The sequence below is a fragment of the Henckelia pumila genome, chromosome 3 (genome assembly GCF_033568475.1).
Source record: "Henckelia pumila isolate YLH828 chromosome 3, ASM3356847v2, whole genome shotgun sequence".
Lineage (NCBI taxonomy): Eukaryota > Viridiplantae > Streptophyta > Magnoliopsida > Lamiales > Gesneriaceae > Henckelia > Henckelia pumila.
Genome location: NC_133122.1, coordinates 30075940 through 30103135, shown reverse-complemented (window position 1 = coordinate 30103135; position 27196 = coordinate 30075940). Strand labels below are relative to the sequence as shown.

Genomic DNA, 27196 nt, shown 5'->3' with positions numbered 1-27196 from the left:
AATTTATTAGTTTTGGTCCCTTGATAAAGAGTTACAAAGTTTTCTCCTACTTTGTCTATGGCTAGACTTCAAGCACTAAAAAATAAAAATAAAAGAAAGTAAAAACCTATACAACAGGTTAATATATTTGTGTTTCTCTTATTAGTTTATGTTAATTTCGACTCCTAAATTCTAAGGGACCTTTTAAATTATCATGTTCTCCATAATATGGTGGTACATTAGACTCATCAAGTTCCACGAGCTCAAGATTTTATCATTCGAATTTGGGGCTCTTATGATAAGATTCTTAGGATGTATTATTTATTTCAAATATCAAATATTATTCTTTTGGGTCTTTTGTGTCTTATACTATATATATTTGTCAAGTAGTTTGTGCATAAAATCTCATCAAGTTAATAATTCATTAGAGCTCTTCCAGAACTGCATAGAAAACCAGTTTATAAACAAGCTATCAAGTATCAAGTGAAGCAAAAAAACAAAATTAAAAATTATTCAATAGTGAAATTCTAGTCTTTTTTTAGAGAGAGAGTGAAATTCTAGTCCTAAAGTTAAAAAATGGATGCAGTTCGCTCCAAAAATAATATTTAATTAACATTTCGAGAAGAAAAGTTTCTATCTTTGATAATGCACACTACAAAAAAAATTCGACATTTGCCACGGTTTTAGCGTCGCAAAAACCGTGGCAAAATTGAGTTTGCCACGGTTTTGCCACGATTTTAGGAAACCGTCCGAAAACTAATCGTGGCAATCGTTTGCCACGACATATTAACCGTGGCAAATTATTGCCACGGTTTAAGAAAAAGCGTGACAATTTTAAAAATCGTGGTAATGTTTGCTACGCTCTAACTATACCGTGGCAAATTATTGCCACAGTATAATAAAAAAGCGTGTCAATACATTGCCACGATTTCCATAAATTGTGGCTAAATTTTCCACGATTTTCAATAACCGTGGAAAAGTTTAATTTTTTATATTAAAAACGTTTACTTATATATTATTATTAATGAATAATATTTTTTTAATATTAATAAAATAATATAAGTGCAAATTGCTCAAAAATCCCCAATGCAAACATGTTTTGCTCTGCACTCCCTAGCCACTTTTTTGTACCACAATTTTTGTTAATTTGTACCACATTTTGTATGGTTTTGTACCGCATCTTGTATGGTTTTGTACCACATTTTATGACTAGGGATCTCAAAGCAAAAAATGTTTGCATTTGGGGATTTTTGAGCAAATTGCCCATAATATAATTCACACAATCAAAAATTTGAAAAATAAATTTATCCAGATAGACACAAATTCAGATATTAACCCAAAATACACAAATTATCCAAATTTCAATACATGTAGTAATCTACTGAAGGAATTGTGACCAATCCGGAGGTGGCTGTGTCTCGTCGTCGTCGTCGTGCCGTCGTGCTCAGTAGGTTCCTGAATACGCAACGAGTAAGATGGAACGGAAGACGAAGCAGCACGTGTGCCTTCTGCGGATTGTTTCTTTTTCTTGTTGATCGCAGAGCAGATAATAGCCATCATCTTCTCCATCTTACTCAGGCGTGACTGAGTCTGCTCGTGCTCTGCTCGAAGTTGCTGCGTCTCCAGTCTTGCTGCCTGGGTCTCCTCTCTTGCAGCCCGCGCCTCAGCTATAGCGGCCTCTATCGCCTCGTTCTGTGACGCCATCGTCGACTTCATCTGACTACACCCGCGAGGACGAGGTGTCATCTCATCCGATAATATGGTCTGTGCGGTAGACCCGATACAATATACCTGTCGATGACACATACCACCGACAACGTCAAAATAAATTGCATTCACCTCCTCAGGCGTCGGGCAGTGTTGGGCATCTCCAATATGCCTCAATGGGAAGCTCTCGTTGATTCGACGCTCGACCTCCTCCTGTTTTCACAAACGATAGATATACATTTATAAATAGTATTCAGTTGTTCAATTTATTAAAAAATTAAACTCAAGAATTACGACGTACGCTGATCTGTCGGGACTTGCCATCGGCAAAGGTCCCGTTCTGCCGCCTGTGCGTCTTTAGATGAAGCTCGTAACTGTTCGGATCTCTGTTAAGCTCCTGATGCTGCATTGCACGCACGTGTACAGATATTTACAATTAACGAAGAGTTAATATTAAAGTAATATATACTTGAAATTTTGCTTACTAGGCTCGCAGCGTGCACCGCATAGGGTCTCGAGCCGGCAATGTGCTTTGTGAGACCACTCCCTGGTCCAGCAGGCTCGCTCCGTCTGTTATTCTCGTATGCCCTCGACGGCTTCTGCCACTCTTTCGTCTCCCAATAAGATAGATAGGTAGCCCAAATCGTCTGATCTATAGTACGAGGCACGCTGCCACGCTGCCTCCAGGGATGCAATGTGTTGCGGTACGTATCAGCACACATTTGATGCCAAATTTGTCTAATTGTATGTTGATGGTGCGGCTCCCACCTGTACGCAGCCTGTTATTGCAACACAACAATAAATTAATTTAATCATCTTGCATGTTAGATAACTAAGAACCAGTATAAAATATTGTTATCAACTTTGGGAAATTACACAAATAACCACAAACTGATCCCAATAGAAGTCACGGTGAGGCTGCGTCAAATACCTCTACGAGTAGCCACTGGGAAAAATTTGTCGCTTAAACAATTTTTGGATGAATGTACTTACGCCGTTCTTAGCTGGAAGAAGTCTGCAAAACATATTCGATAACATTTATTAAATATTAATGTATATTTATTGAATATCTGCTTAAGTCAATTGACAAATTACTTACCCTCCAAACTCAGGCCAAATCAATATACGACCATTTGGTGGGGGAGGGGGGGAAGATTACTCCCAGAACCAGAAGCAACATGGTGATCCATCTGCTTTCACTACGATTGGAATAATATATTTATTTATTGAATAAAACATTAAGTGATAATGAGAATTAATTAAAATATGGTTATTCTTAACATTAATAATTAAAATATTTATTTATTTATAAAAGTCATAAACGTTATTAATTTTTTCTTGAAATTTATAAAGCAATGTCTCCATTTTAATATAATATATTTAAAAAATATTATTCGTGACCTATCCAATTTTGATGTGCAACTGCATAATAATAATAATAATAATAATAATAATAATAATAATAATAATAATAATAATAATAATAATAATAATAATACAATTCGACATATTAAAAATAACAAACTAAGAAAACATCAAACAACACCCATTAATTAAATAGATAGAACATTATTCGAGTTAATATACATTAGATTAACAATAACATATTTCATTCTTAAAAAAAACACTAATTAATATATTTCTGTCCGGTTTATTTTTATTTTTATTTTTTAAAAATTAAAGTAAATTAATTAGCTTTTTTCACCAAAATAGCTAAATATCTTCAAATCATAGTTAGTATTAATTAGGATCAAATGTTTATCATTACAATAAAAATTATAATTGTTAGAAGAGACATGACTTTATGCTCTATTTGTAACAGAGTAGAAGTACTCCATATTAAACGACAAGAGGACATGAGAGGTGTCACACGTATCTTACGATTGGTGGTGTCTCCACCTAAGATCAGTCTTACTTATTAAGATCCGGCGTTTTCTTTCACGGCTCACCCAACAAAATCAAATCATATAGCAACTTAAAAGCTTGACATACGAGAGGCGCTTCCGAGAAGGTCACGCGTATCGGTACTTCTTTTGCTCAAGCACTCTCAATCAACCAGGGATTATTTCATATGAGTGAATTTAAATGCAACTCAATCGGCATGGGCAAGAGAATAATGACAGATATCGATGAATTGAGGATGGTGAATTATTTACCATTACAAATTACGATACGTCGGCCCATCAAATATTTTCATGTTGATTGGTGTGCTCACGTAAATATTAACTTTGAAACGATTCACTAAATGTTTTTTTAATAAAATGAAAACCATGTAAACGAATTCTTGGAAATATCTATGCGAGCACAATTGCATGCAATAATTAATTGATCCACGCGACCACTCATCCTCTACCTGCATGCAGTGCGCGCTTCACTGGCTGTTGTTCCATCTCCAATCTTCACTGAATTAAAGAAACAAGTATTTTTCTCATCAAAAGTTGTAAAACGAAGCTCCAAATAAAACAAAAAAAATTTAAATTGAATTAAAGTGAAGCAAAAAACAGAAATTGAAAACAAATTATCATTAAACAAAGAGCAAATGAAACCCGCCTCCATGGACTCGTGTAGAATGTTTCATGCCCATCAGCCCATGGTTTATCCTCTTCCCCGATGTTGCCAAATGCCCATAGTCAATATCCAAAGATATTTTAAATGCAAAACAAATTTTTTCCATTGTAAAGTTGAGATTGAGAAGACGTATAGTCATCTTAAATGAATATTTAATGATAGATATTAATCATTGAGGAAAATCAAGATAAGCATCACAAGCAAATAAATCAAGGCACATGAGTGTAAAATCACAAATATATGAACATATAGTAAATATCCAAAGATATTTTAAATGCAAAACAAATTTTTTCCCTTGTAAAGTGGAGATTGAGATTGAGAAGACGTATAGTCATCTTAAATGAGTATTTAATTATAGATATTAATCATTGAGGAAAACCAAGATATATAAGCATGACAATCAAATAAATCAAGGGACATGCATTAGTGTAAAATCACAAATAAATTAACTCATATATTTACAAGGATATAGATATAGATATAGAATATATATATATATATATATATATATGGTGAACATTACAATATATATATTTCTACATGGCATGCGTACGTCCATGTATATTTTCAAGAATTATTTTCTAAAATATGTGTCAGAAAAAACCAAAAATAAATCCAAAAACTACAAAAAAATTTTAAATTTAGCCACGTTTTCAGTCACGATTAGCCACGGAATTAAACCACGGCTAATTATAAAACTGTGGCTATTTTAGACACGAAATTAAAAACTTGTGGCTAATTTAGTCACGAAAGATCAAAAAACATAAAAACCAATCAAAACGTGTATCAATAGAAAAAATATCTTGCAAAACACAGAAAATCAAAATTCCTAAAATCATTAGTTTAATTCCATTCAAAATTGTGTGAATGAGATGAAGCAGCTAGCATACCTTTCCAGATTAAATGATATGAGTAATTCCTAAAATCAATGACATGCATCAAAATGCGACGAAATTAAGAAGAAATAACTACTACATTCTAGCTTCAATTAGAATATAAGAGAATTAACTTGTGCAGCCAACATTAGTATCCAAAAATACATAATGCATAAAACATGCAATGTGTTTCAAGTCTAATGGAATAAAACACAGAAACCTTATCAACTACCGAAAAAGAGAGCTACCGCCGATGCTCTATCATAATTCAGATGGATGAAAAAAATTAGGAACTTCGATAGAGGGCTGGCAACCAGAGTCAATCTAAAACAAGAAATGTAGAGGTTAAGCTTTCAGAATTATAAGGGTTAAGACAAAACTTGAAATATAAGGATGTAGCAAAAACTCAAAATTATAAGTTCGTCGAAAAATATCTCAAACTCGACCGACGATATAACCTACAACATAAATAAAATTAATACATCAATATATATAGTGTGATAAACGAGTTGAAAATGAATTAAATTCAACGTGTTTGATACCCATTTCCGGGTAGAGTACAGTACCTCACAAAAATGGGAAGCAACCAAGCTGGAAAAAGCCTAAAAACATTCAAGAAAGAAACTAGAAAAAGCTGGATCTGAACTGGCATCTGTTCATGACGGTCGGCGGTGGCAGCTCACCGAAATATTTCCAAACACGACTGAAATGAGCTAAAAGCGAGGACTGTTTCAGAATATTCTAATACCATAAACACAATTCTAATTAGACTTCAAAGCAATGTAAATGGTTTTGAATCCACACTTAAAAAGATAAAGGTATACAACAATACTGCATAACAAAGAAATATGAAAAATGGATTTGCTCTCTACTTTCTTCACATTGTCGTCTTATTTTCTTAATTAACATCACAAATAAGAAAAGCTATGTTGTCAATTTTGTGGACTTCATGCGGCGGTGACCAATGAGCTTCCAAGGAGAGCGCTGAGCCGATATGTCAAGAAGATGAAACACCAATTTATTCTCTGTCAAGTTTTCAGCTATTTCTCAAAATTGACCTCTAAAACTTTTAATTTCTGTGATTCACATTAAAACATATCCCTATCCATGAAAACAAGCTGAATTTTACCTATCTCCATTCCATATCTTATGGTTAATTATTTAAAGACAGAAACTGAATGAGATATATAAAATGTAGCATTCCATTAAAACAAGTTGGCATCCCTAGCTAGTTTGAAAGATGCAAAGAACCTAGAACATGGCGTGGAATCAGCTAAAACAGTAACAATAATTGGCTAGGGAAAAATGGCGTTGTACCAGGATCTCACAAAGCATTACACGATCACACAATGCATAGACAACACAACGAAAAAGACGACACTCTATCAGTTTCAGCATCAAGTGCCCTCAATGTCATGTAGTAATACAAATTTATTCTCCTAATCTTCCAAACATTCTCGATTTCAGAAATTATTTCGCTTCTACCTTCCAAAAAAAAAGAAATTATTTCGCTTCAACCAAACCCAAAAATATGTCATCATATTGAAATCCAAAACCAGATTTACATCACACATGAGCAGAGATTCAAAGTAAAGATTCAACATTCGTACGAAAAAAGACAAAAATTCGAAACACTATGACTCAACATATACCTAAAGGATTATAATTAAAGCTCGAAAGATCCTTAACCCAAAGCTGTATAGCTCCAGCAAAATCAAAGGCGGCGACGGACGACGGCTGCCGAAATTGGGATCGACAGAACAAGCTCAAAAATAAGAAAAATAGGTACTAGATAAAAGCCCAAACAAGATTATTAGTATTCGACCCTGTTTAACAACCGCTACCCAATATTTGGAGGATCCTTTTCTTAAACCCATATGTGTTTCAGCAGGTCTTATGGTAATTGGTTTGTCTGGAAATATACGCACCCATATTTTTCCCCCACGGCGTGCATTTCGTGTCATTGCTCGTCGACCGGCGTCGATTTGTCTAGATGTGATCCACGCAGGTTCAAGCAACTGAATATCATATTTATCGAAACAAATACGATTACCTCGATCGATAAGACATTCCCTTCGTTCCTCCTCTATGTTGTTTACGGAATCTAGTTCTTTTAGGGTTATAATTGATGGTTGTATTTGAATTCCATCTCTACTACTAGAACTGGACTTGAGAGTTTCTTCTCATTCAGCTCCTCACGAAAAAAAAAAAAGATTCCAAATTTAATTTCACTTAAATTTGAAGATATATTAAATAGATATTCACATTTTTTAAAAATTAGATTTTTTTAAAAAAGTCATTTTTCTATAACGTTCGAATAAATCTTTATTTTTTTGTCGATCTAAATTTCGATCACCGCCATCAAACTTATTGGCGATCAAAGGTGGCGAAATTTTGAAGAAAGAAAAGGAAAGACGAAGACAGAAGAAGCTGGATCGGGAAGATGGAGTATATCCTCTTAAAATCCATTATATTAGCATTATAAATATTTTTTAATTTTTCTGATATTCAGTAATATATTAATTCAATCTCAGCTTCTTAATAGGGTATCAAAATTCAATTCAATCTGCCAAATCGATACGAGTTGACCCGAAAAATATCAGGTTAGGGTTGGGGTTTTTGGGTTTGGGTCGAATCTGGTTGACTCGAAATTTAACACGAAAAAATTAATCGGATTCGGGTCAACCCAGGTTGACACGAAATGACCCAAAAATTTTAATTATTATAATTTTTATATAAAATTAAGATAGATTTACTATATTTTTATGCGTTGTATGTTTGAAAAAAAATTATTGTATATTGAAATAATATATTTTCATCATTTAATATTTATTTTGTACAATTTTTATTTTTAAAAATAATATTTTATATTTTGTAATTAGTATACTTTAAATTTTCTACAACTAAAAGTACAAATTTAAATTATATATAACCTTAGAATTTTTTTATTATGTGATTAAATTAAATATTAATATTATTATTGTGTGTTTTGAATTTTTATTTAATTATTTTGTTAAAAAATAAAAAAAAATCGGGTTGGTTTGGGTTGATCGGGTTAGGCGGATTAGCCAGGTTCGGGTTTGGGTTCGGGTTCGGCATTTTAGGGTTGGTTCGGGTTTTGGTCGAGTTCGGATTGCCGAATTTTTTAGAAATTTTTTTTCAACCTGGTCCGAATCCACCCGACCCACCCGAATTGACACCCCTTGTAACACCCGAAAATTTGCCTACATAAAACCGCATGCATAATTAGGGGATTTAATGATTTTAAAAATTAAGAGTAAGAGGTTAAATGTTTTTTTATTTGATATTATGTGAATTACGTGATTTATTTGCATGTTTTAAATTTTTATAGCATTTAATACAATATTATGGAATTTATGAATTTGTTTGATAAAGGCTATTTTGCAATCGCGTAGACGGGACAGTGATAGAAGTTTTTCATGAAAATTTATGTCTAAAGTTTTCAAGAGCCATAAAATATTATTTTAAAATTTTATTTTCAGAAAATGGTGTTTTAATATATTAATGTATTTAGAAACATTTTTTTTTTTTTTTTTTTACTAAAATAGGCCATTTTATGGACTTTTAATATACTTTTAAAAATAGGGTCTTATTAATTACAAAAATTAATAAGGTGAGCCCACGAATTTTTCATGGGCCGTGTGATTCATGAAAAATATTGGGTCAAGTTGTGTCGGGTTTAATAATTTATTGTCTAAATTTTATATTAATGGGTCACATGTGTTTTATTAAATGAGATTTAAATAATTATTTAAGTAAGTCCAATAATTTTTATGGGTCTAGGGCCCATGGAAATTATTGAGCCAGTTTTTGGTAATTTGGGCCCATTGAGCCATTCTAGGTGATTAATGGGTTTTGATTTAATATTTAAGTTAGTCCATTAATTTTTCATGGGCCTAGTGACCCATGGAAATTGATGGTCCAAGTTATAATGGGTTAAATTTTATTTGGGCCCGATTAGGAATAAATGAGCCAGTGAAAATTTATGGATTAAGTTAAATATTTTGGTGTAGTTTAAGTAATTGGACTTAAGTCTAAGGGGTCAGTAACTCGAAAGAATCCATAACAAATTAAATGGTTCGTGAATATATATTTAATTCATGAATGTATTTTAAGTATAAGTATAAATTTTATGAAAAATAATTAAATATATATTTACGGACAAATTTTAATGAAAAGATAAAAATATGAATATTTTTATGCTTATTGTATTTTAAGTCCATGCATCAAGAAATGGTATGAAATTTATGATTAAGGACAGTTAAGAAAAGAATATTTTTTTATGAAAGTTGAAGTAATTAAGTCTAGCCCATTATATACCCTAATATATAATAAGATTTCACCTCATTCTTTCCCCTTATCACGGTAAACACCATCAGCCACCTCCAACAGATTTTTCAGCCGCCTTATCACTCAAACACACACACACTACACGTTAACTTTGAAGAAAAAGCAAGGCTTCATCGTCCCGTTTGTTCCGGAGAGCTTCATACACATCAGTATCGTATTTTTGAGCGTTTTAGACGCAAAGGCACGTTTTGAATCTATTCTTGGCCACCGTTTAAATCATATACATTGTTTTTAAGCATGAATGAACTATTAATGCATGTGTTTTCATATTTGAATGAGATTATTCATTGTTCATGCACAGTTCACGTTTTTTTTGTTGTATGCTCACGTTTCTTCATGTTTCTAAGTAAGGACTGTTCGAGGGGCTGGACCACTGGTTTGGGGTCTGAGTTAGGGTCCATAGGGTCGAGCAAGGTCCTTGGAGGGTACTAGCTAGCCTGCTACGTGGAGCTCAGAAGTAGTACTGCTAGTCTGTGAGTTTTAAATGTTTTAAGGTTTTTTATGTAGGGGCAAATGAATCAATTGTGAGACCTCGGTTCTAAACATCTAATCTCGGATAAAACAACAATTAAGCATACACGATCAAATATTAAAAGCAATGAATTTTTTTTAAATAGTGCTCGCTCGATCGGTAATACATTACCGATCGAGCGGGCCATCTACTCCAAGTCTCTGCCGAGACTTAACAAAGGCCCTCCGCTCGATCGGTAAAATCTTACCGATCGAGCGGACACAAAATGCCCAGCTTACTACCTCAGCTCAGGGGTGCTCGCTCGATCGGTAATAATCAACCGATCAAGCGGCACAGCTCTGCAGAAAATAAAATCAGAAAGCTCTCCTCATCATGCAACAACACACCTCAAATCTCAATATACAACATGCATAACTAACTCCAAACGACATGCATAAACCAATACAAGGTAGTCTAGAGTTATACAAATCTCAAACTAGTAGAACATGCTACAGTCTAGTTTATTCAGTACAATACATAACGAGTTCGAATACAATCTAAGATCGATTACATATTCGACTTTTAAGCCACCAAGGTCTCACTCTATCAACTCGACCACCTAGCCATGCGATCTCTGACTCGATCATGCCCCACCTGTCGCCAAACACACATACAAAGACAAGACAACAGCCGGATAATCCGGTGAGAATAATATCAACTAATGATATATAATCTCAAGCATGATACACAAATCTCAGTCATGTACTTCAAGAAGGAATCTAAACTGAAATGCATGACTTTAAAATCTGGGATTATCAAGTTTGGATAATCAAAAGGTAATCAGCTCTTCTCTTCCTCTATTGGGATCCCGAGGAAGAACTATTACACAAATCGCACCGACCCTCCACTCGGGGTGGATAGTGTATAATTCAATCCTCTAGACTCTGAAACAACTATAGAGGGTTAAGTCGGTCATTGCAGTAAATTGTCTGCCCCCTACTATAATTCTCAGATCGTCTAGATCAAAATGAATGAATTCAAATGGCTCAATATGAATACAAGTGCAAAGCATAACTCATTCAATAATCCAAGTAATCTAATAACATGCAAGTATGTGATTTCTCCAGAATACTCGAATCAAGTTGGATTCGAGTTAATCGTTCCTTTCAAGTCTAAGTCGTCATTTACCTCTTCTCAATACGTCGATGCTCCAAACTTGGAAAACAACAATGATTCCTCAATCACGATTCAATCTATTATCCTATATCGATAATAAGAAAGTCGATAATATACCGGCTTCAACCTTCAAAACGATTCAACTCCTGCAATCTCGCAACTCAACGGCCTTCGAACGAATCTGTAAAATAAGTAATAAAGGCTCGAGATCAATATCGAAAATCATACTTGACTGAAAACGGTCCAAATCCATTTCAAACCAAACTATAGCCCTCAACTCCAACCGGCGGAATAAAAGGTTATATTCTGATCAATCCGAAATCACAGACATCAGTATACGTATCTAATATACTCAAACCAATAACACATCATCAATAACAACTCAAAACAAACAAATCTCAAAACTCAAATTCTCAAAAATCACAAGAAAGTTCATAACAATTCTGAACGACGCTCTATTTCCAAACCGACTGAGAATAAACGATAAAAACTCGTTCAAGAACAACATAACCGAAACTCAATCGATTCTAACGACATCCAAAAATAGAAGTCTAGTTGATCGAAGAAGAACTTACTATAGAACGAAGCTCTCGCAGTCGTGATCGCTAAACTGCATTCAGAAATAAATTCTAACGGACAGATCGACCGGAAACCGAAATCACAAAGCTTGGGAAAGCTTGGAGGCGCCTTCAATGGAGGGAGACGACTTGGAGGGGAAGTAAATGAAGTTGAAGAAGTCAAAGGGCTTATAAATATCTAACAAATCCATAATTTGCATTTTAGTCCCTGAAATTTCCAAAATTTGCAAAATAGACCCTGATCAAAATCAAGTCGGCTCTTGAACTCTATAATCTCCAATTATCTTAAACAAACTCAATTAAGATAAATTTGGGGCGTTACAATTATGTTACGAGAATTTTTATGTTATGAAAATTTTAAGTATGAAAGTTTTAAAATAAAATGCTTAGTTATGCATGACAGTTACGTTTGTGATTTATGAAAGTTACAGTATATCTTCGAATCGTGTTTTACGACAGGATGACCACAAGAAATTTGGAAATTTGATTGTATTTTGTTTGAATCTAAGTTTGATATTTATGATATATGGGTTGACACTTGAATATTTGCATTAACTTATTGATTTTAAGTTAGAATGATTTAATGGATAAATTATTGGTCAAATTGATCGCGGTATTAGCACATAGAGTATATTATAAATGAAATTATTTAACTAATGAATTTGAGATTTTTTTTTAGAAATAATTTAGGACCAATGATTTACACATACAATTTATGATTTTTGAGATTTAGTTATATGACATGGAAAATAGTTGATATTGATTTTATTTTTGATTTTGTATGATAAAGCCTTGTTAAGTTGAGTTTATTATAGGAGTTGATATATTAAGTGTTATGTTTAAATGCCAAATTTGGGGAACAAAAGTTCGGCTCTCAAATATTGAGGGATATATAAATGGACTGTATAAACATATGTACTTATTCAAGTTTTGGTATAATGCGATTGTTGTATTTGGGAAGATGAGTAGTAGAGTTAATAATTGAGTTTTATGTATAAGTTGGGGTACTAAGCATGTGGTTGTACTTTCATTATAATACTAAAAATTATATGAATGTAAAATTTTGGATTATAATGGGATGTAAGTAAGTTTTAATAATTCTCTTTACTAGGTGTTTAGCAGCAAAGGTTTATAAATGTAGGCTAGATAGAGAAAAATTAGACACATGGAACAGATAAAATATGATGTTTATCAGAGTGCGCAACGGAAGCATGACTTTTGGAAAACTGAAACTTGGGAACTATGTATGTAAATAAGAATTGAGTAAATTGAATTTTTTTGAAACTTCATTATTAGAATTTGATCATTAGAATTTCGAGGACGAAATTCTATTTAGAGGGGGTTGAATTGTAACGTCCAGAAATTCGCTTACGTAAACCCGCATGCATAATTAGGGGATTTAATGATTTTAAAAATTAAGAGTAAGAATTTAAATGATTTTTTTATGTGCTATTATGCGAATTACATGATTTATTTGCATGTATTTCAACTTTTTGGCAATAATCTTGTTGTAGTTGATTAAACTGATCACCAAATGTAGGCAGACAGACATGCATTTGTTTAATTGGCAAAGAATTATGAAGTTTTTTGAATTGTATTATATTTATCACGTTTTATTCATCAAATTGGGATTGTATTTGTTCATGTTTCTGTACGTATATTTTATTTTTACTGCCGATCAAAACGTGTTTATTTGTGTTTTACTTTCGTTATAAGGATATATGCCGAATTGTTCCGTAACTCAATGGCAAATGTTAAAAGTAGTTATAAATTGATATATATATATATATATATATATATAAATAACATAAATATATACATTCACATACGTACGTATCGCACACGAAAATACATTCGCATAAATACATTCACACACGTATTGCTACTCTCTCATCAACTCCAAAGTTAACATATATCTTAAATCCAAAGAATATGGATATTGTTATCTCCAAAACAGCTATGGCTACCCTAATAAATGTTACACCAACTCTATAATTTCCTGGATCTGGACTCACAGGGGAAGGATTAATGGATGTCGTACTTACAGGATAAACGCAATCACCATAGTTTGTATATAATATGATGAAATAATAAAATTAGTTAAACAGCGGCTCTAAGACGCGACAAGTAAAAATATGCAACATATATATACTCACTTTGATTGATGTTCGATATCGAACCGCAGCCGTGAAAATAGCAATTAGTCGGCGATGGTTGCTTCTGATATAGTGCATTACATGCAAAAGATTCATGCATATATATAACATCCGAATAAAGGAAGGAACTACCGGGTTGGATGGTGGAGCAGTCGGCTCCACCATCTCCGCATGCATAGTCTATTTCTGCTTGCAATATTGTTTCGTTGCATTTGTACAATGCAACACACCATGTTGGCTTTGCAGTGGCAATCAAACGAACGAATGATATTGTAATACATATCACGATTGAAAAGAAGAAACAGAAGATCTACATGATATATATTGATCAAGATCAGATATATTGAATTGTATATTAAAGTAAATAATAACTTTACTGACTGACTGATAGTTCATTATGAATCAAGGCAATGAATTGCTCATATTTATAGTGTAATTAGGAAATTTTTTTTGATAAGACGTACGTACCATTATAAACAACGAATTTGATTTGTACGTAATGTAATTAATCAACACTAAGAAGAAAATGTATATTTTTTAGGGCTACAGGAGTTGAGTGTGTAGTGAATTCTATCTTACTTTAGGGATATAAAAAAATTGATGCATGATTCATCTAAATGTTTCAAAAATTTCGTCTTCTAATAGAAGTTGTATCATTTATAACTTGACCTTAATTAACCCCATCTCATGATGTAATAACAATTGAGTAGTTACAAAAAACCATTATAAACAACATATTTACACACGTATCGCCACTCTGTAATCAACTCCAAAGTTAACATATATCTTAAATCCAAAGAATATGGATATTTTTATCCCCAAAACAGCTATGGCTACCCACATCCATGTTACACCGACTCCAGAATTTGCTGGATCTGGACTCATACGGGCAGTATTAATGGACGTCGTACTTACAGGATAAACGCAATCACCATAATATTTATATAATATGATGATATAATAAAATTAGTTAAACAACGGCTCTAAGACGGGACAAGTAAAAATATGCAACATATATATACTCACTTGGATTGATGTACGATATCGAACCAAAGCCGTGAAAATAGCAATTAGTCGGTGATGGTTGCTTCTGATATAGTGCATTAAAGGCGAAAGATGCATGCATATATACAATATCCGGATAAATGCATGAACCACCGGGTTGGATGGCGGAGCAGTCGGCTCCACCATCTCCGCATGCATAGTTTATTTCTGCTTGCAATATTGTTTCGTTGCATTTGTACAATGCAACACACCATGTTGGCTCCGCAGTGGCAATCAAACGAACGAATGATATCATAATACATATCATGATTGGAAAGAAAAAACAGAAGCTCGACATGATATATTGATCAAGATAAGATATATTGAATTGTATATTAAAGTAAATAATAATCTTACTGACTGACTGACAGTTCATTATGAATCAAGGCAATGAATTGCTCGTATTTATAGTGTAATTAGGAAATTTTTTTTGATAAGACGTACATACCATTATAAACAACAGATTTGATTTGTACGTAATGTAATTAATCAACACTATGAAGGAAATGTATATTTTTTACGGCTATAGGAGTTGAGTGTTTAGTGAATTCTATCTTACTTTAGGGATATAAAAAAATTGATGCATGATTCATCTAAGTGTTTCAAGAAATTTCGTCTTCTAATAGAAGTTGTATCATTTATAACTTGACCTTAATTAACCCCACCTCATGATGTAATAACAATTGAGTAGTTACAAAAAACCATTATAAACAACAGATTTACACACGTATCGCCACTCTGTTATCAACTCCAAAGTTAACATATATCTTAAATCCAAAGAATATGAATATTGTTATCCCCAAAACAGCTATGGCTACCCACATCAATGTTACACCGACTCCAAAATTTGCTGGATTTGGACTCATACGGGCAGGATTAATGGACGTCGTACTTACAAGATAAACGCAATCACCATAATCTGTATATAATATGATGATATATTAAAATTAGTTAAACAGCGGCTCTAAGACGCGACAAGTAAAAATATGCAACATATATATACTCACTTGGATTGATGTTCGATATCGAACCGCAGTCGTGAAAATAGCAATTAGTCGGCGATGGTTGCTTCTGATATAGTGCATTAAAGGCAAAAGATGGGTGCATATATACAACATCCGGATAAATACATGAACCACCGGGTTGGATAGCGGAGCAGTCGGCTCCACCATCTCTGCATGCATAGTCTATTTCAGTTTGCAATATTGTTTCGTTGCATTTGTACAACGCAACACACCATGTTGGCTCCGCAGTGGCAATCAAATGAACTGATGCTATCATAATACATATCACGATAGGAAAGAAGAAATAGAAGCTCGACATGATATATATTGATCAAGATCAGATATGTTGAATTGTGTATTAAAGTAAATAATAATCTTATTGAGTGACTGACAGTTCATTATGAATCAAGGCAATGAATTGCTCGTATTTATAGTGTAATTAGGAAATTTTTTTGATAAGACGTACATACCATTATAAACAACAGATTTGATTTGTACGTAATATAATTAATCAACACTAAGAAGGAAATGTATATTTTTTAGGGCTACAGGATTTGAGTGTGTAGTGAATTCTATCTTACTTTAGGGATATAAAAAAAATTGATGCATGATTAATCTAAGTGTTTCAAGAAATTTCGTCTTCTAATAGAAGTTGTATCATTTATAAATTGACCTTAATTAATCCCGCCTTATGATGTAATAACAATTAACAATTGAGTAGTTAAAAAAAACCATTATAAACAACAAATTTGATTTGTACGTAATATAATTAATCAACACTAAAATGGAAATGTATATTTTTTTAGGGCTAAAAGAGCTTTAAATGGGGCGAAGGTGCCTTTATAATTTAATATCCTATATTATTCGTGCAAAATATAAAGATATTATTTTCTTGGATTTTTCTGTCTTACTCAACCAGCAGTAAGCCTCGCCAGGATTTTATTTTCGGGAATGCAAACTAGCAGTAAGGCCCTGATATATTTATCTTAAAGACCAGACGATCTTCCACCCTGGCACCTATTTAAAGTTCATGGGAGCCCCATGGCATCCAATCCTAAAAGCCCATGTCAGCCCCATGACACCTAAACCCAGGCGATATACCACCCTGGCACCTAAAAGCCCCATGGAACCTAAACTCAGGCGATCTACCATCCTGGTACTCGAGGCCCGTGGTAATTCACGAACACTTAAGACCAGACGATCTACCACCCTGGCACCTAAAAGCCCATGGCAGCTCCATTGCACCTAAACCCAGGTGATCTACCATCTTGGTACTCGAGGCCCGTGGTAATTCACGAGCACTTTAACCCAGGCGATCTACCACCCTGGCACCTTAAAGCCCATGGAAGCCCCATGGCACCAAAGACCAGGCGACCTTCCATCTTGGCATCTATTTAAAGTCCATGGCAGCCACATGACACCCACTTTTAAAGCCCATGGCAGCCCTATGGCAGCCAAAGACCAGGCGACCTTCCACCCTGGCATCTATTTAAAGTCAATGGCAGCCCCATGGCACCCACCTTTAAAGCTCATGACAGCCCTATGGCACCCAAAGACTAGGTGACCTTCCATCATGGCATCTATTTAAAGTCCATGGCACCCACCTTTGAAGCCCATGGCACCCAAAGACCAGGCGACCTTCCACCCTGGCATCTATTTAAAGTCCATGGCAGCCCCATGACACCCACCTTTAAAGCCCATGACATCCCCATTTCATCTAACGCCCAAGGCAATCTATGCTCTGGTACCTATCTTATAAGTCCCAGAGGTTTGAGGCCCGGGCATCTACTTGATAGTTCAAGAGGTGAGATATAACAATTTACATTTTTACTCGGGTTTGGAGACTGGTTTTCTCGGGACAGCAGAGCAGGTCCTAGCCCGACTCTTTTTGGGATGAGTGGTGTTACCCCGGTAAAATATCTCGGGTTATCACCAAACCCGAGTGGTTGTGAAAAGCCCGGACGCGGAATGGTTTCTAGATTGGTGGGTAGAAGAAGACAGGGAGGAAGTAGAACCTAAACAAAATAGGGCGGAGGAGTCTTCCATTCCCTTGCCAGGAGGAGTCTTGCCTTGCCTACCGGAGCACCCCGTCATCTCGGAGCACCCTGGCTTCGAGCACCCCATCATCCAGGCTAGAAGACCCTTCCCAGGCCAAATCAGAACACGGGTCCCACAGCATGGGCATCATCAGGGATTGCCAGAAAACTAATAAACAGGCATGGGCACTGTCAAGAAATCGAGGGAAACATCTAATCACATTAATAGTTGTCAGAAAACCCCATGCCATGTAATCATTACTCTTTCTCAAGAGTTTCCCATAAATATCAGGTTCCTTAGCCTGGCTAGGGTATGTTCTCTCAGGTTCATCTCACGTCTTCATACGTTCACGCTCAATTTCTCTAAATCTCATAAGCTCACTCCATACATCTTAATCTAACTTAAGCATCGGAGTGGCGACGCCGAAGAACACCTCCGGTGCCCCACTGACGAGTCTCCTTGTTTCTGATGTGTAGATATCCTTCACGACGAGATGAGGAAGCTTGCTGCTATATCGCCCGGGTCCTATACCCACCACCCGAAAACCCATTTTATGATAATCGCATCAACCCTGATGGCTGCGATCGATCTCTTCTGTTTTGTCATGAAATCCTTTTCTCATACTTCGTGCCAGATGTTCGATAAATTTCCCAAGTGGTGTACGCCAGATTAGCTTGTGAAACTATAAATAAAATTTATTTTCCATGTTTTTGTTTAGGTGCATGCCTCTCCATTTTTTTACTTTTTAGCTCCTCGTTTCTTCTTAGGAAATTTGTCTTTAAAAGAACCTTAATCACAAATACAAACATGAAATTGGAGAGCATTTAGACGTATGTATCTAGCTTATCAAGTATGAAAATTGTAAATGTGAAGGACGAAAGCAGACCAATATCATATCGTGGACAAAGAATTCAACTCTTTTCCCGATCAAATAGATAGATATATAATAGTCATTTTTCAATTGCTTCAAAAAATGAGTGTACTAGTGTATGTGAATATACTTGAAAAATTTTCTTGAATTTCAAATTAGATCTCTGTATGTGAATATACTTGAAAAATATCAACTAGCTAGCCAGTCGTGCGTACAAAAGGTGGTTCCACGAGTCGAGGACTCCGGCGACGCACCAGTGGGTGCAATCCATGCCTTTGTAAGCATTGTATGAGCTGACATGCCCATCTTTTCTTAGCTGAGAAAGAGTTGTGATATCAAGTAAATGTGCATTTTTTGATGATGAAATGTTATTAGCCAAAACTTCTTGCACAATTTTTGCAGCCAATGGTAATCCAGGTGGGTATGTTGACCCTTGTATAGGTGTGGTTTCCTTCGAGCAATTCTTTACTCCTGGTTCATGCCAATCTGCCCCACTGAATTATGAATAATATTTTAATGTTTCACCATAAAACGTGTACACGATTCTCATCAAAAGCTATAGTTGGTGGTAACGATAATATTTGTCGAATAATCATGATTGAAATTTCAAGATTGATCAATATGTGACCTTACTTGTAATGGGATGGAGACACTCCCCGAAAAAAAACTTTGGTTTTTGAAGGATCGACATCCGAGTTGACCCATTTTGCCCAAGTCTTCAATCCTTCCTTAAATGCAACCGTCCTATCCATGTCCTTCACAATCTTTCCCTCAACTTCAATATAATCCCACCTACATTATGTACCCAAAAACCTTCTATTCAACATATATTAGTTCATAATACAAACATTCAAATCATGCGGTGTAATATTTACGAGCTAGCCTTACGGTTGCTTATTGCCGCGCCGGTACCACCACATCCAGGTATTAAAGACTAAGACGTCAATTTCTTTCCACACATCTCCGTTTTTAAGCGAGTTGAGTTTCAAAACTCGACCTATTGGTTCGTTTACAATATCTACTAGATAATGCGAATTGGATATTATAATCGAAACGTCGTAGTCCTGTAATACATATAACGTAACATTGATGCTAGGATTCAGTGTCATACTCGTCTATGAAATTAGCTCAATAATGTACCTGATATGTGACGGTAGAAGTGGATCTAGATCCATCTCTGTGGCTTGTGATGTTTGTTCCTTTCACTGCATTGTGTAGAAGGCATACCATTGATGCCCAATGATTAGAACTTATTGAGTCCCCAACAAACATTACCTTTTTCCCCTTCAATCTCTTCAATAAATCCAGTCCATCAAATCTTCCAAGACAAAGCCAAATTTCTTAAATATATTGATAAAAATATGTCACAAGATTTCTGTATACATTAATTTTTCCCGGTTTCAATAACAATTGAAAATAAATTAAACACACATGTACATACCTCGGAATGTTGCAACCATTGGGTTGCCATCTATATTTAAGGTACAGGTGATCGGGTCGACCGTACTTCAAGCAATCGAATTCTTTTCGGATAAACGGGCAGTCGGACGAGTCGTAAAGAGGGTAGGATTCATCATACACCCATTCTCCTTCGTAAACATTGCAGCTCTTTTGCTCCCTTGTTGATGCCTCACCATTTGGTGCTGCCATATAGATATTTGAAGGCTGGAATATGAATATTACTGACAGATAACAAAGAAGCAGCAAAAAAATTACTATAGCCATATTGTTTACTTTTATATTGTCCATTGTGCTGTCTAAAGAGTTCGCATTCAACCTTTAGGCTCTCTATCTATTCATATATCATCATCATGTGAGTATAGCTTTCATGGAATTAATAAAATTAGCAACTGGAAGTAATTTACGAGATTGTTTATATAAGTCAAACTTTGACTTGAATTGAATATCTATTTATATATTGCGTGAATGTTATTTCTCTGACAAACATTTGTTTTTAAAACAAAAATGGCCATAACATATATTTTTTTCATAATGTGGCATTGTTCAAACTTCAAATTCTGTATCCTAGAAAATGTCTATACGTGTTTTTTTCTTCATATTTTACAATTAACTAAAGAAAGTGTGCTACCTATAGAAATCCATCCAAACATTAAAGGATATTAACTTAATATAATAAAGGCAAGATTTTTTTATTTATGTGAGACAGTTTAACGGATTTATATATATTCTTATTTTGTCTTCATTTCTTGTTCCAAATTTATGATGACTAAAAAAGCCTGCCTTAATTCGTGATTTTATTTCCGAATTAAAAAATTTTTTGAAGAAAGGGATTTACAAAATTAAAAGGTATCCATTACAAAAACTGAATCACACAACCAAAAAAAACAAAAAAACAAAAACAAAAAGAGAGAGAGAGAGAGAGAGAGAGAGAGAGAGAGAGAGAAATAAAGAAAGAAGTGTGAAAATCGAAGTCAAAGCCTACTCTTGCAATAAATGGAGAATCAACAAAAAATTTACCTAATTGGTTTAAAGAAAAGGGTAAGTTTGAAAACCTTATCTTCAAGATTCCACCGGGCATATATAAAGTATATAACTGCTCTAACTTCGATAAAACTTCTTAAGAATATTTTTTTAGGTTTGTGCAAACTGTTATTTTCGTAGGGTTCTTATTGTCATATGGTTGTTATATCGACCAATATTTTCATAATCGGTCCAGTGATCGAACCAATCTATCTTTAAAATATGGTTCAACCGGTAAAATTATTTTTAATCTGACCATCGAACAAGAAAACCGTTTATATGATATAATATAATGAATAATATATTTTAAATTTTAAAAAAAAATCATGATTTGAAAACCAAATAACTATATAAATATATTCAAAATATCAATTATAGTATTTTTTAAATAATAAATAAAGTAATTAAAAAATATAGTATTACTAACATAATATTTTTACTGGAGTTAAAATCCAAATAATTATGTATATATATAATAAAATATTAAATTTAAGATTTTTAATAATAAAAAATTATTTTTTCAAAAAAAAAGTTCTTGATCGGTCCGACCGGTTTTTATGGGTTCTGATCGGTTAGAACGTTAAAATGGTTTTTGAGGTGTTTCGGATCTTAATTAACTAAACCCATTCGTTGGCTGTACCAATAATAATATTGCATATCGACTTTAGCTATTAAAATTTCAATATTAAATAACCCAAGAAAGCTCGAAATATTTTGTAGTTTGCATATCGAACAACAAACGTTGTATCTTGACAGACAAATTATCAAGAACCATGCATAAGCAATATAGCAGTGCAATATCTGTAATTAAGAATTAACTCGTATCTTGATCAAATATATCATATGAGGCCAGTGGCCACGTACATTCTCTCTTTTAATTTCTCTCCTAGTGGGAGTTTTCTTCCTACAAAAGTGTAGGTTTTGACCACTAAATTACACGGCCAGGTTACGTTCATTCGAATATTCATCTTCTATTCGATTAATTGATGAAAACTTTGGTTAAATTACGTACCAACGATAAGCAACATAAATGAATTACAATAATCATATCATGGATAAACAATTAAACTCTTTTCTCGATCAAATAGATATATAGATGATAGTCATTTTTTCTTGCTTAAAAAAATGAGTGTACTATACTAGTGTATGTAAATATACTTGAGAAATTTTCTTGAATTTCAAAGTAGATCTATGTATAGAGGTATCAAAACGGGTCAGCGGGACGAGCCGACCCACAACCCGTCGTAACCCACCATTGGGCGGGGTGGTGCGGGTCGGCCCACCTTTTAGGTGGGTTGGGAAAACATCAACCCAACCCATCTATTTTAGATGGCAGGACGGGCCAACCCGACGGGTTCACGTGTAAATTGGCGGGTTTTTGCGGGTCAACCCGCAGCCCACCACAACCCATCTTTAGGCGGGGCGGTGCGGGCCGACCCACCTTTTAGGTGGGTTGAGAAATTGTCAACCCAACCCACCAATTTTGTATGGCGGGGTGGGTCAACCCGACGGGCCTAACTCATTTTGACACCTCTATCTATGTATGTGAATATACTTGAAAAATATCAGCTAGCTAGCCAGTCGTGCGTACAAAAGGTGGTTCCATGAGTCGAGGACTCCAGCGACGCACCAATGGGTGCAATCCATGCCTTTGTAAGCATTGTATGAGCTAACATGTCCATCTTTTCTTAGCTGAGAAAGAGTTGTGATATCAAGTAAATGTGCATTTTTTGATGATGAAATGTTGTTAGCCAAAACTTCTTGCACAACTTTTGCAGCCAATGGTAATCCAGGTAGGTATGTTGACCCTTGTATAGGTGTGGTTTCCTTCGAGCAATTCCTTACTCCTCGTTCATGCCAATCTGCTCCACTGAATTATGAACAATATTTTAGTGTTTCACTAGTGTTAAATCTAAATCGAGATTCACTTAAAACAACATAATCATCAAAAGTTATAGTTGGTGATAACAATACAGTTTAAACATTTTAAACCGTATAACATCCCAGACATCGAATTTCAATCACTCATGATCCAGCAAATTATATTTGTCAAATAATAATGATTAAAATTTCAAGATTCAGTATGTATATATATATATACTGTGTCCTTACTTGTAATGGGATGGAGACACTCCCTGAAAGAAAACTTTGTTTTTCGAAGGATCCACCTCCGAGTTGACCCATTTTGCCCAAGTCTTTAATCCTTCCTTAAATGCAAGCATTCTATCCATGTCCTTCACTATCTTCCCTTCAACTTCAATATAATCCCAACTATACACGAAACCCTTGTAGTCAACATATTAACTCATAATATATGAACCATTCAAATTTCAAATTATGTGTAATATATATTTACGAGTCTTACGGTTGCTTCTCTCCGCGACGGTACCACCAAAGCCATGTATTAAAGACCAAGACATCAATTTCTTTCCATAAATCTCCGTTTTTAAGGGAGTCGAGTTTCAAAACTCGACCTATTGGTTCTTTTTCAATATCTACTAAATAATGTGAAATGAATATTATAACTGAAACGTCGTAGTCCTGCAATACATGCATATAACATTGATGTTAGGAATGAGTGTCACGCTAGTCATACTAATGGGATGAAATAAAATAAAATAAAATAAATATAATATTTATCATGAAATAATTCAATATTATATATACGTGAAATGTGACTGTAGAAGTAGATTTATCCGTGCGGCTTGTGATATTTGATCCTTTCGCTGCATTGTGTAGAAGGCATGCCATTGATGCCCATTGGTTAGAACTTATTGAGTCCCCAACAAACATTACTTTTTTCCCCTTCAATCTCTTCAATAAATCCGGCCCATCAAATCTGCCAAAGACAGCCATATTTCTTAAAACCATATGATAAAATTGAAAGAGTGGGTGCCCGGTTAGCCAACTTGTGGCTAAGGGCTTTTATGACTCTATGTGTAAACAATCTTTGTTTAATATAATTTACATTCATTAATGGCATTTTCTTTATCTTTCTTCATATTGTTATATTGTGATATACTATTGTTGTTTTGATAAAGACCTTGAATATACTATAGTGTAAGTAAGATGAGATAGTGAATAAAGAGAGATCACTATTATGAAACACATCTTATAGTCACTGTATATTCTAAACAGTTCCTAGTCAATTGAGCCGTCCGCTAATAAGGATAAGGATCGCTCGAGATTGAGACTAGCATTTGTGATGCCAAGTACCACGTTTCATTGGTAATGGACATGGAGATGTTCTAAGCATGCAAATGGATATTCATATGATGAATGATCGAACTACCCTATTCGAACTTTCCAAGTGGTTATTATTATTTGAGTGGATAAGTCTGCGGTTTTGGTTGTACATCATTAGTCCTTACTACTTGAAACATCATTGAGACTCTATATGCTAGTACTGTACTTTGACTCGTTTATCGACTTTATTGGGGTCATCAGGTGTCGGGATTGGGTACAGTTACGACACATATAGGAGTCGATGCTTTGTTGTCAAGGATTCACCACATACTTGCGAGGGTAGATATCATATGCTTAGTATGACGAATCTCTGGCCAGAGTACATGATGTGTTTTAGGTTACTCGATTTCCTAGTAGCACATGCGATGTTACTATTTGATCTTCAAGATGCATTGCATAGTTATCGAATCTCGAACGACTCTCGATGCACCAATGGTTGTTGATTCGATCGGGATATATGGATGAAGGGACCGTACTGTACGCTAACCAAAATCTACTGGTTCTTGCAGGCACTATCAGTGATACCTATGGAATCATGGGGCGATGTTGCTAGGCGCTCTTACCATGATTCGATGGGTAAGTCAGAAATTGTTGTTCCGAGTCACAAGGAGTTGTGAGCCCACGGCTAGCTGTATCCCTGAACCATTGAGGGTCACACAAGTAATGGATTACTAAACCCCGTTGAGATAGTTAAATTTAAAGAGTTAAATTTAATGAAAGAGAAGTTGGACTTCTTAACTAAAGGGAGTGAAATTTCCTAAAATGACATATGGATGGGCATTTTTGGAAATCACTGAATTCGGATTCAGAAAAATTATCTTGACTTTAAAAGATGCAGAAATGGTTTCTGTGCACATTGGTGAAATCTGTTTATCAATCGGAGTCATGATGAATTTTATATTAATTTCTATAATAACAGGCTTGGCTTGTTGAGCTTAAGTTATGGATTATGAGCCCTAAGGAGTTAGAGTCATAATATAATTATAACTTAATCTAGTCTAGAAATTATCTATAAATATAGGTGTAGTGTTCGAAAATTGGAGGTATTCCATCCTTGAAATTTTTGAAAATCACTTATAATATTCTAAGGGAATTTTCGAAATTTTCTTCTCCTTTTTGAGATAATTCAGGCTGTAATTTTTGTGAAAAATTACATTCTGAATTGACAGATCAAATCTGTTTATTCTCTTCGATAAACATCTGATTGATTTCTAGTGCAATCAATCAGAAGATTTTAGTTTTTCTGTTCGTGGACCTAATTCCGGAGATTGATCGAGCAAGTCATCGGTTCCCGGGATTTACAAGAAGAGCAGATTAAATTCTGTTGGAGTCCATAATCAAGCCTTAGCTTGAAGAGGTAAAAATATTTAATTGTGAATTTATATTTTTACTTGCGAGATTTTAATCGTTTGGATTTGATACCCACGATATGGAATCGTTCCATATCGAAAAATAAAATTTTAAACTTTCGCTGCTCCGGGTATCACATCAACGCCTGTTCCAACAAAAATAATATGTCATAAAGATTTTTGGGAAAAAAATTTTTCCATACAAATAATCTTATCGAGAGTAAAGATTATTTGTATTTTCTACTGTGTTGAGAACACAACATCGAGTGTTGTGTATTTTTTTTTTTTTTACAGAAGATAATTAATCAGCTGATCATCTTGTGAACTCCACAAAGTGTCAAATAAATCGAAAAAGTCGTCAGATGAACAATTAAGATGATCAGTACCTGATCATCTTGTCTAAAAAGTGCATCAATACCATCCAAAGTTAAAGATTAATTAATTATAAACCTAAAACCTACATCTTCCCCGGTTTCAACAACGATTGAAAATAAATTAACACGTGCATGCGTACCTCGGAATGTTGCAACCATTGGGTTGCCATCTATATTTAAGGTACTGGTGATCGGGCCGCCCGTACTTCAAGCAATCGAATTCTTTCCTGATAAACGGGCAGTCGGACGAGTCGTAAAGAGGGTAAGATTCATCATACAACCATTCTCCTTCGTAAACATTGCAGCTCTTTTGCTCCCAGCTTGTTGATACCTCACCGTTTTGTGCTGCAATATAGATATTTGAGGGTCGATGGAATATTATTGACAGATAACCAAGAAGCAACAAAAATATTACTATTTCGCCAGCCATCTTGTTTACTTGTATATTTATCATTGTGGTGAGTACTGGTGATCTCAAGTTAAGAATTGGCAATCAAACTCTCTCTATATATTGATATTATGAAAATATGGCTTAACATGGAACAAACTTAGCAGCTGGAATTCATTCAGAAGAATATTATATAATTAATTCAAACTTTGACTTGATTTTATTTAATTTGTTTCTGATTCTACTTTTCATATATATAAAAATATTTTGCTGTATAGGCCATAACCCGTAACCAGTATGGCTACGAGCGGACAAACGATGACCACCGAAAATAGATTATATTTCAATTTTGTGTTTAATTTAAATTTAATAATAATAAAAATTTATTTTTTTTTATAATAAAAAGATTTTGTTCGTTTGCATATCTATTACAATCTGTTAGCATTGCTATTGAGTGAAATGATATTATAATTTATAATAGCTGTTCTTTGTACTTTAAGTGAATTTCTATAATTACCCGAATTTTTTTTAAAAATTAAAT

The 27196-nt window shown here is 34.4% G+C and overlaps 3 protein-coding genes across 14 annotated transcripts; all 3 read right to left on the bottom strand.

Annotated features, from left to right (window-relative positions):
* Window positions 1–1262: 1262 nt before the first annotated feature.
* On the bottom strand, window positions 1263–7150 carry LOC140890817 (uncharacterized). Of its 12 annotated transcripts, none has more exons than XM_073298913.1 (9): window positions 7058–7150; window positions 6782–6866; window positions 5378–5842; window positions 4040–4088; window positions 2786–2885; window positions 2618–2701; window positions 2172–2465; window positions 1988–2089; window positions 1263–1899 (listed from the first exon to the last, which is right to left on the bottom strand). In XM_073298913.1, the coding sequence occupies exons 7-9, from the start codon at window positions 2406–2408 to the stop codon at window positions 1330–1332; spliced, it is 909 nt and encodes a 302-aa protein (XP_073155014.1). In that variant the 5' UTR covers window positions 2409–2465; window positions 2618–2701; window positions 2786–2885; window positions 4040–4088; window positions 5378–5842; window positions 6782–6866; window positions 7058–7150; the 3' UTR covers window positions 1263–1329. The 12 variants fall into 12 exon arrangements, with proteins under 12 accessions (XP_073155014.1, XP_073155015.1, XP_073155018.1 ...); XM_073298914.1 differs by having other exon boundaries at window positions 5378–5832; XM_073298917.1 differs by having other exon boundaries at window positions 5378–5453.
* An 11860-nt stretch (window positions 7151–19010) lies between these two features.
* Window positions 19011–20566, bottom strand: LOC140888365 (protein trichome birefringence-like 43). Its single transcript, XM_073296044.1, has 5 exons — window positions 20259–20566; window positions 19958–20135; window positions 19706–19881; window positions 19451–19609; window positions 19011–19311 (listed from the first exon to the last, which is right to left on the bottom strand). Exons 1-5 carry the CDS (start codon window positions 20564–20566, stop codon window positions 19011–19013), a joined length of 1122 nt encoding a protein of 373 aa, XP_073152145.1.
* A 2301-nt stretch (window positions 20567–22867) lies between these two features.
* On the bottom strand, window positions 22868–26697 carry LOC140888364 (protein trichome birefringence-like 43). The gene is made up of 5 exons (XM_073296043.1): window positions 26408–26697; window positions 23966–24137; window positions 23664–23839; window positions 23411–23569; window positions 22868–23168 (listed from the first exon to the last, which is right to left on the bottom strand). Exons 1-5 carry the CDS (start codon window positions 26695–26697, stop codon window positions 22868–22870), a joined length of 1098 nt encoding a protein of 365 aa, XP_073152144.1.
* Window positions 26698–27196: the final 499 nt, after the last annotated feature.

What these genes read in the sequence shown, in the direction of transcription:
- LOC140890817 (XM_073298908.1), bottom strand. Translation starts at nt 2,408, where the DNA reads ATGTGTGCTGATACGTACCGCAACACATTGCATCCCTGGAGGCAGCGT. An exon ending in CGGTGCACGCTGCGAGCCTA is followed by an intron (nt 2,090 to 2,171) that starts GTAAGCAAAATT and finishes CGTGCAATGCAG; the next exon opens with CATCAGGAGCTTAACAGAGA. An exon ending in GCAAGTCCCGACAGATCAGC is followed by an intron (nt 1,900 to 1,987) that starts GTACGTCGTAAT and finishes TTGTGAAAACAG; the next exon opens with GAGGAGGTCGAGCGTCGAAT.
- LOC140888365 (XM_073296044.1), bottom strand. Translation starts at nt 20,566, where the DNA reads ATGGACAATATAAAAGTAAACAATATGGCTATAGTAATTTTTTTGCTG. An exon ending in AATGGTTGCAACATTCCGAG is followed by an intron (nt 20,136 to 20,258) that starts GTATGTACATGT and finishes TTGTCTTGGAAG; the next exon opens with ATTTGATGGACTGGATTTAT. An exon ending in CGGCGCGGCAATAAGCAACC is followed by an intron (nt 19,610 to 19,705) that starts GTAAGGCTAGCT and finishes TACATAATGTAG; the next exon opens with GTGGGATTATATTGAAGTTG.
- LOC140888364 (XM_073296043.1), bottom strand. Translation starts at nt 26,697, where the DNA reads ATGGCTGGCGAAATAGTAATATTTTTGTTGCTTCTTGGTTATCTGTCA. An exon ending in AATGGTTGCAACATTCCGAG is followed by an intron (nt 24,138 to 26,407) that starts GTACGCATGCAC and finishes TGTCTTTGGCAG; the next exon opens with ATTTGATGGGCCGGATTTAT. An exon ending in CGTCGCGGAGAGAAGCAACC is followed by an intron (nt 23,570 to 23,663) that starts GTAAGACTCGTA and finishes TTTCGTGTATAG; the next exon opens with TTGGGATTATATTGAAGTTG.